The 18671-nt window shown below is 40.4% G+C and overlaps 1 protein-coding gene across 2 annotated transcripts in view; it reads left to right on the top strand.

The window, feature by feature from the left end:
• The window catches only part of WNT7B (Wnt family member 7B), a 91468-nt gene that overhangs the window by 37387 nt on the left and 35410 nt on the right, over window positions 1–18671 (top strand). For both annotated transcript variants that reach the window (XM_062491781.1, XM_062491780.1), the window contains exon 2: window positions 13798–14024. In XM_062491781.1, the coding sequence (XP_062347765.1) occupies window positions 13798–14024 (227 nt within the window). The remainder of the gene's footprint in view (window positions 1–13797; window positions 14025–18671) is intronic.

Genomic DNA, 18671 nt, shown 5'->3' with positions numbered 1-18671 from the left:
TTTTCCCTGTCTGTGGGGTGGGCTTCCCCACACAGAAAGGCAGTTTGTGTCTCATGGTCAAATTTTCAAAATAAGCGAGAATTCTATTGACCCTCCAAATGGGTGGCCAACTCATCACAAAGAATTGTCTGTCAACTGAGTAGATTTGTGAGAGGGGTGAGTGGTCCTACTTACGGACTGAACCCATGACCTCCTAATCCTATCTCATGTGTAGTGCCTGCCAGACTGTTCAATGGTCATTAGACCTGGGTGAACAATTTGGACAAAAAAAAATTGAGCCATTCTGGGGATTAAAGATCCAAAGAAACCAAAACCCAGCTCTCTAAGTTACTCTGGTCTTTCAGCTTCCACTCAGTTTTATTTTATAGTAATGTCTTTCCCATGCTGCATTTTTTTACTGCCATGGCAGTAAACTTTCATCCTGGATCATATAGGCTATGCTAGGAAAACTTGAGGATATGGCACAAATGTTTTATGTGTGAGATAGAGAAATTGGAGTTTAATAATTCATGTCAATGGCATAATGCAATGGTAATCCAATAAAATCAGGCACTTTGATTTTTACTAGGGATGAAATGCTCAGAAGTTGGATGAAAAAAATATAAACATTGGCTTAATTTTAGAAGTGTTACTGGATAGAAACTTTTATATCATACTCTATAGCGAATCCATGAATTACAGAAAATTCAGAAGCATTGAATGATTTGAACTGTAAATCTTAACTCCTAGGGTCCCTTGACTGTACAGACTGGCCTAGAAATCAAATAAACTGTGACAGTATTTAAGCTGGCAACTGAAAGACACTTTTTCACCAATACATGTAGTTCCTTAAAAGAAAAACTTCTCTAGCTTTGTTTGGAGACACAAGAGAATGACTTAGTAAGGCTGGAAGTGATGCCACCTCATCCTCTTAGTTCACAGATCTCCAGTTGGAGCAATTCTCATTCTCCTGAGCAGTTGCTCTGATTCTCAGAAGTACAATGAAATCAAAACACATCAAGCCTTCTTTAGCTACTGTTTATTGGGAAAACTGGTTCCTATGTCGTAATTCCATTCAATTCTGCACCAAAACCTGGGGTAGATTTATTCAGGCTGTGTATCAGTCAGAGGCACTATATGCAATATTTTTAAGACTCTTAAAATGGGTGCTTTTAAACCACAACCTTTGTGTATTTTAGGTACTTAGTGAAGATGTTTTTACTAGACCTGTCTCAGACAGTAAAACCTCTAATGTAAATATTAAGTTCAATCTAAGCAAATTGTTTTTCTACACTTTTAACCATACTTCCCCTCCATCTGTCCCATGTTCTTGAAGTCAGATGCTGCAAGTCAAAGGAGTGCTCATAACTGGACACTAATTTCTGAGCTGTTACTGTTCTACGAATGAGGGGGTGAGACACAAGGAGTCAAAATACTTTTGGGTCTGTTTTCATAGCTGCAATGCAGTCCATGCAGGAACTGAAGAAGTCAGAAGCAATGGTAATTCACTGAAGAATGAGGACTAAAGAGCCGCTTTAGGTCTCAGGTCTATTTTACTAAGTGGAGCTGAAGACATGGAATGGAAAAATCAGTTATCTTGTTTTTGTATCCCTGAGAGGAGAAGAGAGGAATGTAATTCCAGTCATGATGTGTAGTTTATCTTCTTGTGCAGAAGAGCTTGGACCAGTGGAAGAGAACATTGAAAAGGGGGATAGAAATGATCAGAGATCTCATGCATGACAGGAAAATTTGAATAAGGGCTGTTTTGCTTTGCAGAAGATTTATAAACAGCGTAAAGGATAGTGCAAGGTCTCTGGGGACAAAATATTCTGTTCTCATTGGGTATTAGAGATTTAATTGCAGAAATTTCATAGAATCATAGAATAGAAACATTGGAATATTCTGAGTTGGAAGGGACCCACAGGGATCATCATGTCCAACTCCTGTCCCTGCACAGAAGAACCTCAAGAACCTTACCCTGTGTCTGAGAGTTCAAATGCTCTTTGAGTTCTGTCAGCCTTGGAGCCATGACCATTCCCTAGGGAGCCTGTTCAGTGCCCAACCACCCTTTTAGGGAAAATTAAGGTTGGATGATTTATAAGTGGTATGAACTGCCTGTCAGGAATGGGAAAGGTGTAGCTGATCCTGCTCAGCAAAGGTGGATGGACTGCTGTCTCCTCAAAGTCACTTACTGTCCAGTTTGCTCCCTTCTCTGGATCCTGTGCCATCCCAGCACCACTTGGACAGATGTGCTCACTTCTTTGCTTTCTCACCAAGCTCTCTTGGGGCAATGTAGCTCAGTCTCCAGCATTCATGGCCTCGTACTCTCTCAACAGGAACCTTTCCACGTGAGCGCACACAGCTGCACACACAGCTGCCAGTCTGACATGCCTTGGCATGTGCTTTCAGATCCCTTGGTGCAGGAGTTCTTCTGCAGTGCCTAAAGACATGCGTGCTTTTGGCCTAACACCATGTACAAAGGCATATCACATCACTGGGGGAACTGAGGGGGCAGGCTGCAGACTCCACATCATAGAGAATGTCCATGACTGTCCTTGCCTATGACCACAACCCTTTGAAAACAAACCCACCTTCTTAGTATGCCATAGTGCTTAAAAGATATTTAAGTCCTAGAGTTTTATGAAACTTATTTATGATAATTTCTCAGCTTCCTAATAGTCTGTGATACTGCTGTTAGCTTAAGGTTTTCTTCTATGGAACAGATGAATGTAATTCAGACAGAAAACCAGCACTTCTCTTTCTGTTTTACCTAAGTGTAAAAAGTTAAAAAGATCAGTGGCAAAAGAATGGTAGCATCAGCAAGAAAAATAAGAGTAATTATTTGTTAGTGGTGAAAGGAGATTTCTGTGAGAGTGGGGGACTGACTGAAGGTGAAGACTAGACTGTGACTCAGATGTAGCTGTTAAGCCTGGCTTAATCTGCTCTGCATGCTCACTGGCTGACACTGTGTGTGCCACCTGCTGCCTATAGTGCCTATAGATTGCATACAACTCACTTGGGTAGAGCTGTTTTAGCACCATCTCTGCAAGCTCAGCTAAAAATCTCAAACAATCCTTATCACTTATTTCTTTAAATCTCTTTATTCTTTGGATTGCATGGCCATAAAGGGATTTTTTCAAATTATTAGATTCAGAAAGAGAACCGGAGGAAAAAGAAATTCAAGATGCCCATAGTCCGCAGGATCTTCAGTTTGAAGGCAAAGAAGCAGTTAAATTGGGGTCAATATGCCACCTAACAAAAAGGCAGGTAAATGCCTGTGTGTGTATGATTGACAGTGTGTGCAGGATCTTTTGAGAGAGGATTTTAGAAGAAGAAGTGTTCCATCCAGCTGCTTTCACAAGCTTAGAGTGATTTGCAAAACACCAAGGACACACCCAGCACGGGCCACTGGGATAATAACACAGATGCACGATTTTTATGGCTGCATACCAAATTTAGAAACTCCCTCTAGAAAAACAACTCAAAATGACTTTTGCTAATCCTTCTGAACACCTGGAATAGACTCAACAAGCCAGGGAACTAGAAAAGTTACTGTGTGATTTACCAGGACTCTTACATCACTCTGAATTAAAATTTTGAAATAAGTAGCTGAAAGAAACCTTAGACATTCATAGACACCCTGTTTGGTGTCACATTATTTTGTGCCAGTGTTGACAGTTCAGATTATAAAACAGAGAGTTTTTGTTCACAGAAAGCCCACATGCTGCATACAATAATGTTTTAAATGCTTGGAAATCTGCATAGGGAATATGCTTTTTTATTTCGCAGTTTCTGAGGGGTTCCCCACTTTTTTTCCACACTTGAGACTTTATCAGGCTGCAGCTATTTTATAGTAATACCCAACTTTTAAGTACAGATTTGAAAGTCTGACCAGATGGGTGATCAAACCCTATTTCCATGTCTAACCAACATGTATAATATCAAGTAGACAAACTGTCTCATAACTTCAGTAGGATAATTCATGTAAGGAGCTAACCATAAAGTATCTATCTGATGCATCAGAATTTCTCTTAGTGTGATCACCAATAGCTAGTGGGAGTTCTGCTGTGTGCAGGGAATGCAGGCTTGCTCCATGGAAGTGCCAAGCAGTTTTGCTTACAGCTGATGTGGTGGTACAAGAAAGGCTGCAAATAATTTTCTCATCAGGGAACAGACTCAGAAAATGAGACATGAAATTAGTTAACACATTAAAAGACTATTTAAAAAAAATATTTCCAAGTGCCATTTGCTATTTGCTTAAAAATATGTTGCATTTTTAAAAATTTTTATTTTCAATAACTATTAATTAGAAGTATGTAAAACCTAGCAAAAGTAGCATTTCTGCACTCTGCATTTCTTAGGCAACTTCCTTAGTGTAACACCTCTACCTTCTTAATTTATTTTGGGATCTGGTGTTTAGCATGAAGTCTTTCTACTGCGACATATTCTGGTACATTTACTTAGACTGACTTGCAGCTAAACAACAAATTTTCCATGGAATTAAATAGAGCTACATGACCAAGAAAACACCAAGTGTGTCAGCCATTCATCTAGCACCTTGAAATCTGTGATAGATCTCTTGTATTTATTAAGGTGGTCCTAAAAGCATTTTCCTTCCTAAATCAAGGCTTTGCAAGAGCTTAGCTGAGCTATACAGGCTGAAAGGGACTTTCAGGGCACTTTTGTCTGAAGTTGCAGCCAGCCCAGGGAGGTCATTTAATGTTGCCTGTCCAGCCCTAGCACAACCTCCTGGTTGCCAAACCTGTCCTTGGAGCAGAACGTGCACCTAGGCAATCAGCCTGTGGCAATCTGAGAGACCTGCTCCAGTGGAAGTTGAGGCCCTGGCACAGGTTGTCCAGAGGAGCTGTGGCTGCCCCATCCCTGGAAGTGTCCAAGGCTAGGTTGGATGGGGCTCTGAGCAACCTGGGATAGTGGAAGGTGTCCCTGCCCATGACAGGGGGTGGGACAGGATGGGCTTTAAGGTCCTTTCCAACCCAAACCATTCCATGATTCTGAGGAGCAGAGCAGCGCCTGTTTCTTTCTGAGGTGATGTGGAAGGCACATCCTCCCTCCTGTCCTTGGTGCTGGAGATGGAGAGTAGTTGTACACTGAACCCATGTCTCAGACAGAGGTGCGTCGGCACCACCCCCCAGCCTCATGCAGACACACCACCCATATCTGCTGGGATATTCCAGCTCTCCTGTGAAGGAATAAACTCTGAAATGAAGTACTAAAGAAATTTTTAAAACCCCCCAGTTTTCTCCATTCTTACCTGTTCATGCCAAACCTGGAGAAGTCCACAGTTTCAGCTTCTGAGACTTTGTGTTTCTTTTCCAGTTTTTCCCACATCTTGAGAACAATGCAAGTGTATTCACTATGAATGAGTGTCCCCCAACTACTGTAGTTTGACATAAATGTGAAAGTGGGTAAGTGAGGAGGAAAAACATGAGGGCTCAAGGCTTCACAACCAAACTGGGACTATATCAAGGCACCAGTGATCTCCCTGGTCCCACCTGGGTGGTGCCAAGGATGCACCCAGTCCTCACACCTCACACTCACTTCCTTGCCTGCTGCACACCAGGGCAGGAGGATCTGCCCTACTGATGGTCTGTCATCCCAAAGCTTCAACAGTTGTATAAAAACATCAAAATAACTAGTTCTGTTCCTTGTCCCCCCTGACAATGGTCTTGCCTGAAGTGAGGTATTTAGAGCAGATGAGAACACACACTGCTGCTGGTCTGAGCAATGGTCCGATTCCAGATGTAGGAGCCAGTAAATAAACCTGGCAGCAGCAAGCCTATGGGTTTTTTGCTTTAATTTTGTTTTTGCATGTTACTTAATTCCATATCCTGATTTTTATGGCTTTAGGAAAGATTTACCACTATGAAAATGGTGGTGAGGGAAGGAATAAAAGAAATAAATCGTGGCTTATCATAGTGGGGTATTCAGTGGATAAAAATTCAGTGTCACTGACAAAGAGTATTTTTTTTCTCCTCTACTGCTAATTCAAGACCAGTAAGTCTTGTTTTGTAGTCATATATTTGTGCAAAAATAGCAGCCTTCAGTGGTCATTTTGTCTGAAGTGCACATTATGGGAAGTGTCAATGTGGCCTCTCCACCTTAATAATAAAAGAATGTCTGAGACAACATTGCATGGCTTTTCAGGTGTACGTCAGAGCTGCATACAGACTTTGATGCTCATGAATAACAGACACTGCAATGGAGTATCAACATTTTAACACAAAAGACTAAATTCTCCAACATAATGGCTCACCAGTAGATTTTCAGAATTTTTTTCATTGGTTGCTCAGATTCTGACCAACAAAAATGAGTTCCTACCTGAACCATGACAGCAGTAAAGCCAGCTGACTTTATTTAGAGAGGGGTCTTCCTTTCCTGTAGGCCCATTGTTACATGCTTTCCTCTTTCAGTTTTTGTATCATATTCATGAAAGCCCTGTGCATGCAAAGCTAAGAATTTAAGATTTTTCATAAATGTTTAATGAAAAACATCATGAAGCATATATTTTAAGGTAGATTCCAGTAACAGTTCACCTTAAAGATTGTAAAGCCACAATGCATACCTGGCATTTTAGAATGAGCTAATCAGCAGACAGCTGCTTCTGTGCAGGATGCCTGTGGTAGGACTGTGACAGGCTTTCATCAGATCTCACAAATTAAGCAGGGTATGATCTTGATAAATCTTGGACTTTGCCTGAAAAATACCTGTTTCTTTCTTCCTCTTATCTGTTCCCTAAACAGAACAGACTGCTAAACTTTTGTCAGAGCCAAAATATCCACTTCACTTAAGTTTAATTAAGACTTGGAATTGATAAAAGTTGGAAAATGCTCATATCTATATAGATCTGCCGTATGTGAATGGAGAACCATTATTCGTTCTTATTGACTGTATGAAAAAGATGACAAAACCATGGATTTCACATATAGAGTGTGAAATTTTAATTTTTTCTATTATACTGAACTGTTTCTGCATAGACACAGAAAATCAGGGAGTTATCTCTTCCAGCCACTTTGGTATCAAAGTTGCATTCCATGCCAGGAGAACTGCAATATCCCACTCGGGGTATTCTGCCAGGTAACTTGGCTTTCCACAGTGGTGGGTTGCTGCTCAGCAAACAGCTCTGTGCCTCCCTGTCTTGATACCACTGTGGCTCTTTCTAGTGGTAAAGGGAACCAGAAATGGGGTGGAAGGCAAACTATAGTGCTAGACATCAACACTAGGTGTGAGTGCTTCAGGGGCATCTTGGCATTGAGGAATGGACTCAGTTGTTACTGAAGGTGGAAGCTGCTTGGTACTCTGCAAGGTAAGGCATGTTCATGTTTGCAGAACTGGACTGGTGAGTCCTGCTAATGGCTTTTACAGAGACAAAAAGCCCCCAAAAAACCTGTGCAAAAAAGAAAAAGTATTTCAGTTTGATTTCTAAGTCTCATAAAGTTCTGTTTGTAAAAGGAATAAAATAATTTTGTATCAAATTTATATAAATTTTAAATCTATAGTTTTTCATTAGGCCTATTTGGATAAGTTCAATTACACCATGTATGTCACCACCTTCATCACTGACAAGACCAAAGCAGGAGTATTTCATCCTTCAATGAATTTCCCAGGAGAATGCTAGTATTACTTCCTTCCTGCAGCTTTCCAACACTGGCCTATCAGTTTTCTCTGGTTCTGCAAACCAAACAATTCTTGAAACACAAATTCCTTTGGAATAGTTATTTGCCATGCTTCAGCTATTTTAACACTCGATTTTATTTTTATAAATTTTTGTATCCCAGGATGTGTTTTCCAGTATATAACAAGATGTCCTAGAATAAAGTGATTTGAGACAAGAAAGAAAATCCTCATTATGCAGTAGTTTGCTGTGAAAATTCTGGAGGGCAGTAAATGTCCAATGAAAATGGAAATGTAAATTTGCTAGTATGGCCTTTACAATGGGACACATGAGGCCTGTGAGGCATTTCTGTTCTCCATGAGCCTTTGTTTGGTGTAAAAAAGTTGAATACAGGTAAACTACAGATGTAACAGTCTTTAAGATATCTTGCTGTTACATATCGTGTATTGCCTCACTGGAAGATTATTAAAAATTATTGCAGTGGACCAGTCATACAACAAATAAGATATGTGTCAAAATCAGATTTCTCTTGCTCAGCGAATGGTAGGGATTTGCAGGAGGGTGTTGTTGGTTGCTGGTGCCAGTCTGTGAATGGCATCCCAGGCAATATCTCCTCTCCTTCTGCTGAAGCCTAATGATTCAATCCTGGCTTCATAGCAACCATCCCAGCTGGCAGGTAGGGGAGGGTGTGATCCAAGGCCTTGCTGGCCATGCCCCCACTCCTCTCTCAAGCAGGCATTTAGCCCGAGGCATGCTCTGCCCTTGTGTGAGTCATCCTTCAGCTCACCTATCCCACCACTTCCTTCCTGACCATGCCTGCAAGCACACCGCATAGGATATCAGGCACTTTTTTGGGTGAGGTCCTCTGCTTCTCATTTGGTGGGAATGAACAGGTTGCCGTGTGCAGCCCCAAGGTGCAGAGCCCCAGCAGAGGGGAGCCACCACAGGCTGTACCATGCAGCCTTATTGGACTTCTGCTTCAATAACACGTGTGCCGAACAACGATTTCCCAAAGCCAGGGTGGAAAACAAAACTGAAAGCCTAAACATATGCAGATGGCATTCAGAGCCCAGGACACTCTTGCCAATTTCTGCAACTGATACGCACTCAAAATATTTACTTAGGAATTCTTAATTAAGTCAACCATTTGGTAGTGGTGTACTGTTTCAGATGTGTCGCAGTGTCACCACAAAATACCTCGGTGGTTTTTGCTAACAAAGAACCCACTATGTAGATTTTTTGTCAGAGATGTGGGACAAGTTTTCAGTACAGTATGCCAAAAAGCTGCACAACTCCCCTGCTGTTAATGGGGTTCGTGTGGCTAAGTCCCTTCATTCCTGCTGGGAACAGACCCCCTGCCCAACAGCAGTTTCAGGTGAATATTAAGAAGCAGAGCTGGGGTGGGATCACAGTGACCCAATGGTTGCCTATCCAAGGGCTTGCAGTAAGGCTGGCTTGGTGGGAAGTGCACACTATGCTGTTGTGTAGCCAGGAATGCAAGTGAGGGAGCAGAAGAGGTTCTTGAAGCCAGTCCTGGGCTCCAATAAAATGTAATTTGCTGAGGGAGCGCAGATTTGCAGAGAATTTATAAAGCAATTTTTAGTTTTTTTTTTTAGCCAAAAAGTTAAAATCTACTTGATTAAGTGCTTTATCTGTATGAAACATGTTGCTGGTTTAATCCCTTATTTTACATCTTTTGACATATATTTGTCAGAATGGTACATTAAGCTCCTTGGAGAAATCTCTGTACATATCTGTGCCTGTGCAGGAGCTTGGGGACAACTCCAAAGACTGGTTAGTTACTGTTCTTAATCTATAAGTAGACAGTTTTGTTTCATAATTTTATCAAAATTCAGATTCTTTTAACAAGAATAAAATTTAGGGGTTTTTTTTCTTCTTGTGTGCTTGTACAGCTGTCCATTACTAGGATTTAATCTATATATTTTCCACTTGTGCAAAGACTCTGTAAATGTGCAGTTCATATGATGACCTTCTTATATGTAAAATTAAGCAGAAGCTGCAAGGACATGATAACATTTGAAATCAATGAAATAACTCAAGCTCAAGTTAAATGAATGATTGCTTTTGCAAATATAAAATGGTGATTCAAGTAACCAGGAATGAAGAGTACATTTCTCTTCCAACAAGCAGTTCTTAAAACTCAAGTGGCCTTAGTGTTTAACTTCTGAGGTATTTTACTTTTATATCTTCCTTAGAATATCTAATATTTTTCATTTCACTTCATAAAGAAGGAAGCTGGAGTTGCTTGGGTCCTACAGAGGAGATACAACTATAACAGGAAATACATTTGGAGGGAGAAGTTTCTCTTTTTGTGACAGGATTCATCTGTCTTTGCATAAGTAAGCAAGCATTATTTCAGAAAATAAGCTGAAACTTGTCTCCCACTGGCATGAATTTCTGCTTGCTGTGACACAGTCCTAGTTATTTTTTCAAAGGATAAAAACCCTGATGTTTCAGAATTCTTATGCAGAAACCAAGCCTCCCAAAATCTTGTTCATCAGGTTTAATTTGATGGAAGTTTGAACAGCAAGGTCCAATCCAAGCCCAGATCTGAGGGGTTTTTTTTTTGTTTGTTTGAGTGTGTTTTGGTTGGTTTGTTTGTTGTTGTTGGTTTTTCTGAGTTTTTCCTGTGGGTTTTTTTTTGGTTGTTGTTTTTTGGGATTTGTTTTTTTTTTTTTTTTTTTTTTAATTTGGGCATAACCCTTTATAGATATTGCTCAATTTCAGTGCTGCTGTTTCGCTTGGATTAATGGCATAAGCATGAAGAAATGTGAAAGCTCTCCATATGCCAGCCACTAACGCCAATTCCTTAGGAAATGTGCCATTATTCCACTAACTCTGTTTATCTGGATAAGCCATGTGGATGATGTCTAACTGGATAGTCCAGGTGATGACCCAGCAGAACACCAAGCCGTGTGGAGACTGTCCCATGACTGGGACCTGACAATTGCAGGATGGCTGCAATTACTGTAAACTGCATCAGAAATCTTAAGAAAATGCCACATTCAGGAGTTTCTGGTGATAAGAATCAAGGCAATTTTCACCACAAAGAAAGATTAGATGAAAAAAGATGACAAATGTGGTATGGAGGATCTGCCTCTTGCCAGCTATAGAGTGAAACTATCTTCATCTTTGAAAAAAAAATAATGTAGCCTTCAACCTGCCAAGGGGCAGGAGCACAGCACAACCCTCCTGAATGTGTGATGGATGCATAAACTGAGAACCACAAGAAATAGAGGAGAGGAAGCATGAAATGCTGTTGGGTGCATTTCTTTAATAAAAACAAAATTTTCCAAAACCTCAGTTTCATGATTCAGCACTTCTTTTGGCACTGTAACAATTTAAAAGTAGGCTAAACAAGTCTGAGGGAATATGCTGGTAAGTCCAGGCCAGAGAGGGGAAAGTTTCTGGAAGTAATAACAGAAAAACTAAGACCCCTTCCACCCCCAATAATTGCAGTTTAATTGCTATAATACTCTTCACAAGCACACAATAATTACGACACCCTCCCAATACCTTCTGAAGCAGATATGATCATGCTTCTTTTCTGGATGATAAACCGACCCACTGTATTAAAATACTTTGACCAAGGCCTTTGCTCCAAAAACGATGGGAGACCAAAGAATATACTCTTTAACCTAATTATGAGACAGCAGTGACGTGTATGAAGGAAGCAACTTAACTGAAAATTATACGTTTAGATGCTGTGGCCAATTCTTGCTTTCCTTTGTGTTGAAAGTTGTAAGGTTTTGCTGCTCAACTAGAGAATAGTTAGTGGAAACTGTGGAAGACCACCAGTTTTAACAAAAATTATGTCAGGAAGTTATTACATGGTTTTTATAGTTTTTTAATTTTTAAAAAATTGTTTATATAACATACAAACAACTTTTAGATGTAATTTTTGCTAGTAAGTTGGTGGCATAGCCTCAGAAACTTGATGACCATCAAGCAGCTACAAGATCAGAACTGTGTGTCTTGTGCATATGCCAAATATCAAATAGAACTTTTAATTCCTTGTGCATGTCTCTTTCTTAGGAGTCAACCTCAGATTTCCCCAGGGTTAGATTTTCCTGGAAGGGTCAGTGTTTGAAGAAGCAGTGGAAATGGGTTACCAGGTGGGAAGGTCTTGTGGGATGCTTGGGCACATGGTCTGTCCCAGGGAACTGGGCAAAGCCAGATGGAGGGGATGGGGTAAGAATGGGGCACAGCATTTTAGAATCTTCAAAGAGTGTATGTTTCTGAATTTGATGCATCATCTATTAAGGAAAAATGCTTTCCTTTGTGTTTCACTGCAATATTTTCAGAATGTCCATCCTACTTTTTGTGGAAAGTGGATGAAGTCAGAGAGAGAAAAGCTCCATGACCTTCCAAAAAATATAACACTTTTACTTTCAATATTGAAAAGTGTTGGATTTAAAAAAAAAAAAAATTAAGTAATGGTACTTTCCTCCATGATTTTTCATTAACTTTTGAAGCCATAGCATAAAGGTCATAAGCCACTGTGAAGAGAATCTTATCCCTATATGAAACATAATGCTTTTTAAAGATTATCGCATCGCCTCAAAAGTTTTAATTTAAAGACATCACTGTTTATTTTTTTTTTAAATTTTAAAGTGGAGAAATACTTTTTGCCAGACAAAAACAACCCTTAGTTCAAAACCTGCGTGAATCTCAGGGACTCTCTCGTTCCAGTTGATGCTCCAACTTCGTTGCTCAGCACCCAGAGGAACACAAATTAAAGCTGCAGGTCTGAGCACTCCTGCTCCAACACTGAGAGGGTCAGATTGAAACTACCTTTTGTTCTTACTTCTCTTTAATAGGCAGAACAACAGGGCATGCACGCTCTGTGATACCTTATCTCTATATATCCATAACCCCCCTCTGCCACCATAAATAAAAACCCACAAGTGGTGAATTTTTCATGGATTGTTAACTTCAGAAAAGATGCAAAAAATACCCATTAAAGGTAGAGTGGATCATCATGGAACCTCCATTCCACAGGAATAGCAGTATTTAATTTTGTCCAGTGAAGAGTCCTCAATTTCACCCTCCTTGCTCTGTCTTTATTGTATCGTATTGAAATGGCAAAATTAACCACTCTGATATCATTGAAATGTGACACTTATGTAATTTTGCAGTTACCTCGTGATGAAGTTGGCAAATTCTTATATAATTCTTTGATTTTGTTTAGTAAACATTTTCCCAAGGAAGCATTTCCAGAATTTTTTAACACTGAGATGAAAGGCTTAGGCTGTTGTTCAAGGTGGGAAGTAGGATCTCGGGGCAGTCAGTCTGCTTGTCCAGAGCCATCTGGAGCATCTCTACACAGGCCTGGCAGGTACTCAGTAGATGTGATCAGAGGAATCACTGAAAGTATACTCATGTTGTCCTATTCTTTTCATAATATTGCCATTTAAAATGTAGGCTGTAAAGATGTTGAAAAATGAGCCTATGAAGATGTTGGAAAGTGAGCTGAAAAATGAAAAATAAATGTGCTCAAGTGAAAACTTATGACAAGTGCAAGTTATATGCAAACTTCCTTATGAATTCTGAAAATATATTTGGAGAACAAGAACTGCAAATATTTCTAGTCTAGATGGCATATATTAAGGATAACTCCTATGTGCTCCATGATGTTTGCCAGATCTAAAAGCACAGTTATGCTGGTGAACTTCATTAATCATTCAATACCCTGAGCATAATAGTGGGCAAGAGTGTTGGTAGTGTCAAGTCATTTTCTAAATTGTGCTTAACAGTTTCAAATGAGAGGTAGATGTACTGGCTGCAGTAACTGAAACACTAAGTCTGAACTTGCATTCAAAGTAGACATGAGTTTCAGAGATTTGTGGATGGTCACTTTTCATTATTTTTTTGATTTTGAGTAAGTCTTTCTTTCCACATCTCACAAGCTGATGTCTCTGTGTAGGACTGGAAACAAAAGTGCCAAAATTCACTTTCTTTGCTTTTCCTGGCACAAATCAGATCAGGAATTACTGCAAAATTTCCAGGCTGCTATACCAGACCAGAGGCATGGTGCCAAGTCAACATAATTACAGGAACTCAACCTCCAACCCTTCCCCTTTTGCACAGCGCCTTGCCAACCACATAGCAGCACCTGCTCACCTCAGTTTGGTTATAACGTGTCTTTCTGCTTTTTTCTTCAGAGCTTTGTCATCCGTGGTGGCTTTAGGAGCTAATATAATCTGCAACAAAATCCCAGGCCTGGCCCCTCGGCAGCGAGCGATCTGCCAGAGCCGCCCTGATGCCATCATTGTGATCGGGGAAGGGGCACAAATGGGAATCAATGAATGCCAGTACCAGTTTCGGTACGGGAGGTGGAACTGCTCTGCGCTGGGAGAGAAAACAGTCTTTGGACAAGAGCTTCGAGTAGGTAAGGGTGTCTCTACTACGGTGCTGTAGGGATCTGTTTGGGATGGTTTTCTTTTACCTTTCTTGCTAAGGTCCTGAAAAGGTTTATAACCCTCAAGAGTTCAACAGCAATGCTTCCAGAACAACTGCGTGTTTCCACTCACTGAAAAGTAACTGGCACAAGACATTAAATCTCTAGTGATCTGTAGATGAAGTCACTCATGTCTGTGCAACTTCAGACCCAGCAATGGCCTCAGTGCCTGCACAGCCATCCAAAGTCATAACCCATGAAAAGAGTGTTTCCAGCTGTTGTCTTGTTAAAGGTTGTCATGATAACTGTGGTGAATATTTTGGCCAATCAAAAGTGAACCGAAAGCAGCTCAGAAAAATCCTTCTACAGACATCCCAGAACATTAAGTAATGGGACAGTCCCAAATAATTGATGGAAGTACCGTGCATACAACAGTGGCCTTCCAATATGTGGCAATGATACATTTTGGTGTTGCTATCATGCTGCAAAGAAAATACTGCTAGTGATTTGAGGCAGGAAACCTATTCAAAGAAAATAATATATGGCCTTGACCTGACAAGCTGTTAGCTGGGAGAAGTTAAATCAATACCTTTTCATTTGCCCTATGTCTGATATTATTTCACAGGGGAGATTATGTAAATTTTTTTCCAGCTCTGAGGTTACTGTTTTTCTCATCACCCAGCTGGGTATCCTTAGCTTATTCCTGACCTTTTCTCTCTCCCGCAAGGGCTGCCTACTCTCCTGTCTGCTGCTCTGGGTTGGGATAACATGTTGTACTGTGTAGCTTTCTCAAGGGCATTCAAAGGGATACCATCTAGCTTGTCAGTGGGGTTGTGGCCTATTCTTCTTTGTGTCCCATTTTTCTTTGGGTGTTACCTCTTGGATTCAGTGGATCGGGTGAACCTTGTACTTCCAACACATCTGAGTGTGATCAGACATAAGATCTTATTAAAACTGTATGAAAAAAAGGCATAACATTTAATTACATCTGTGCAAAGAGGTGTTAACTCATATTGTGCTTCGGTTGTTAGTGGTGGTGAAGGCTTCAGGTTTTTTTTTCTGACACCCTTGTGAAATGAATGCCAAAAACTGAGGTCAACAAGGGAAACAAATACTTTTTGAAAGAACATCCAAATCTGAGACTCTGGCTGAGGTTGGGGCGCTTTAAGGACACAGTGGTTCAGCTGTAAAGTGTTGTAAGGGACTAAATCCATTGGCATTGGTCAGGTGACTGACATTTGCAGAGTGTTTGTCATATTCTGTGAGCTTTACGTTAAATTCTCAAGGCATCATATTCAGGAATTAACCTAGCTTTTTACTTCTACCTTCAAATTTAAATGAACCAGAAAAAAGTCTAGTCACTTGTCTTGACTGTTGGAAGCATGGTCTGGCCCTCCCTGGTTGGTATTATGTTTGTTTGCTTTCAGTTGATAACCAGAATTATGTTGCTGACAGAAAATACATATCTGCCAAGAATTCCGTGCTTCTTCATGCTCTGTTTTCATCTGCCAAAGCTTGCAGGCATGCTCTGCCCTTAGATAAGTGAGTAGTCTTACCTTCTGTGAGATCCCTTTTGTCCTGTGAAGGGCCACTCAGGAGGGTTGTACCAGAGTTAGTTTCATCACAAAGCTTTCCAGTGAAAAGGCTTTCACCACTTCTGCTCTCCTCTTCAAGGTGAGAATCTTGTGCTGCCTCACTATCTTCACCACTGTGCTTGTGGGTAACAATCCTCTTCACCAGAGACTCCTTTCATGCTCCAAAACTTTGCAAGTGAGTGCTGTTCTAATGTCTAAAGAGGACAAGTGGCAGTTGTGCTTTCATTCTCAAATGTTTCTATGCAAAGTAAGAGCTACAAGGAACATAAATTGTCATTAGGATGGACCAGCTATCAGGCTTGTCAGACTATGCAAAATCGGAAAAAAACAGGGTTTTCTTGAGCCACTGTTCAAGCCATTTTTGCCAAAATATTAACCAGATTCTTGACCTCTTCGCTGAACCTGGGTGGTTTCTTGCAAGGCTGAAATGACTGATGTGGAATTTGGTGGGCTCTTTTACGGGTTAACCCAAACACAGATCAAACTTGGCTGTTGCAGCTGAGCTCTGCTTTGACATTTGTTGGGTGTGAAACCACACAGACTCTAACAGTTGCAGGAGGTTTACATGACCCCTTCCAGCTGAGCCAGATGACTTCCATGCAGGTCTATAAAGGATCCCATGGCCCATGAGTCTTTATTTTTTTTATTACTGGAGGAGCACCCAGAGATGATGGGGTCAGAACCTAGGAAAAGGCCAGGATTAAGGAAATAGTGTTATTACACTAGCAAGGAGAAAAAAAGGTAAAAAATTGACAAAGATTTAAAAACCCAACTACTTACAAATACAGGATACTTCTAAGCATAAATATTCATATGCGTAACAAAACACACCCCTGTCTGACACGGAAACATTATACCAGCCATTTGGTTCTGCCTGAACACACTGAATAAAGGACAAGAGCTAAAAAAAAAAAAAAGACAGGCTTGTTTTTCACTTCACCCCAAAGGAGAGCTTTGCCCTAGAACCCCTTGGGGAAATGAACACTGAAGGTGAGTTATCCACATCTCAGGGTGGGGAGGGAAAGTAAGCAGTGATAACTTGTTGATCATTCTCTTGCTTCATGGGGAGGAGAAGACCTGCTTTTTATCCATTGACAGACTCTACCACTACTAACAAGTACAGATTTATGATTATTCTAACTTGTATTTTGATGCAACACTGCCCCTTGAAAATTCAAAGCAAACACTCAGACTCACCCAGACTCACTCTCCAACAGATGTGCATCTGTTGCTACCAATCACCTCTCATGTGCCTTTATGTTCTAACTATGCATGTCTTCCACCCACCATCAAGCCAGAAGACATGACACTAGGACATTTGTCCCCCTTTGTGATTTCTGGGGATACTACAGTACCAGGAGAAGTCCTCAGTTTATTAGCTAAGCTCTAAGATGGATCAGTAAGGAGTTATTTATTCAAAGAGGTACTTCAGTGAATGAGGGCTGCATAATACAGTATATGGAATCTGTATTAAAAACAAATGAAATAGTCCAGAGGATGAAATAACAATTGTAGAAATGATAGGACATTTGTGGTGGTGTGAAAGATTTATAGCAGCCAGAGATAAAAGTGACAGAGAAATGTAAATTACTAGCATGAACAAGGGCTGTAGCATGGGATGAATTAGCCAAGCATTGTGTGTGCATAGCTTATTTTGATATATTTATAGCTGGGAACTCTTCCATAGTCATGCCATCCCCAAAGAAGGTCAGTCCTGCACTAACTTCACTCATGCTGTCCTTGTACATACTTGTATTTGTCACCTTCCTGCACTTATCCCTAGTTTTCACGCCAGCTTTTCACACAATCTTCTGTATCCTCTACTCATTCTTTTGCTTTAAAATTCTTTAAAGATTGCCCCTTAAACAAATGGGCTCAAAAACTAAAAATTAAAAATTTTAAAACGAATTAAAAATAATTATATATCAAATGTTATTACTGGTAATCACTGTTGAAAGATAATTGCCCTTTCTTACATTTTGAAAGCAAGGACCCTAATCTGGATGAGTAAAGCCTCTTGTCTTATCAGGTGATTGACCTAGCTCCAGCACTAGGTCTCTATTCCCCCAAATGATGGGGAGAGCAATTTGTCACTTACACACCTCTAAAAGCTGCAAATTATTAATAGCATTGAAAGCAAAGAAGTCCACCCCAAAAAAGTAAGCAGTGAAGGCTCTGTAGTATGAAGTCTGAATCAATAACCGAAATGAAACCTACAGTTGTTCTTTGACAGTGGGTTATTCTGGCTAATTATCTGTGCATTGACCTTTTTCACTGGAATCCTTTAAACTGAAGTGCTTAGGAACAGGCAGCTCTTAGCAGTGCTAAATCAAGGGCAAAACTGAGCTGTTTTGGTGTTTTGAAAAATATATCTATTGAGATATCCAAAGTGATCTGTACCTGTCTACTTTCTCAGACTCATGATGTGGAAAATGATCACGATTTAGCAATATTTGGTGCAGTGATTTGGCAAATCATTGAACTGGACACCTGAAGGGAAATATTAACAAGTAGGCCAAACCCAAGGGAGTTCTGAAGTTAGGCTTTTTTTTTACATGTCTTGCCCTTTGTTTTGATCTGTAGTTTTCTGATGCATTGAAAGGATGCATCTGATGGGAAGTTACAGCTCTGCTTTTGAAGGGGAGGTTTAGGAGAGGAACATCTTAAGAAGTTTCCTGTCTCCTCCCATTCGCTCAACTTTTGATCCACACCCCAGGCAGAAAGGGGGAGGGATAGGAGAAAAACCCTACAGTTTTAGAGACAAATGAAATCTGTACATGGATTTTATTAACTCCCAGGTGAAGAAGACTTTTGGCAAACACAATCAGAACGTAAACTTCAATGTCACAGCTCTCTACAAGCATGTACTTGTACATATGCACACATAAACGGGAGAGAGGGTGGATAATTCCAAACGGAAGACTGGGAACACTTCTGAAGGAGAGATACTCATAATTACAGTGGTTCTTGCTGTTTGTACTGGAAACAGGTAACATTGTCAGTCCACTCAATCCCATGTTTCAACTGCAGATCTGAAAACAAC

The sequence above is a fragment of the Cinclus cinclus genome, chromosome 4 (assembly GCF_963662255.1).
Source record: "Cinclus cinclus chromosome 4, bCinCin1.1, whole genome shotgun sequence".
Lineage (NCBI taxonomy): Eukaryota > Metazoa > Chordata > Aves > Passeriformes > Cinclidae > Cinclus > Cinclus cinclus.
This window is presented reverse-complemented; position numbering and strand designations above follow the sequence as displayed.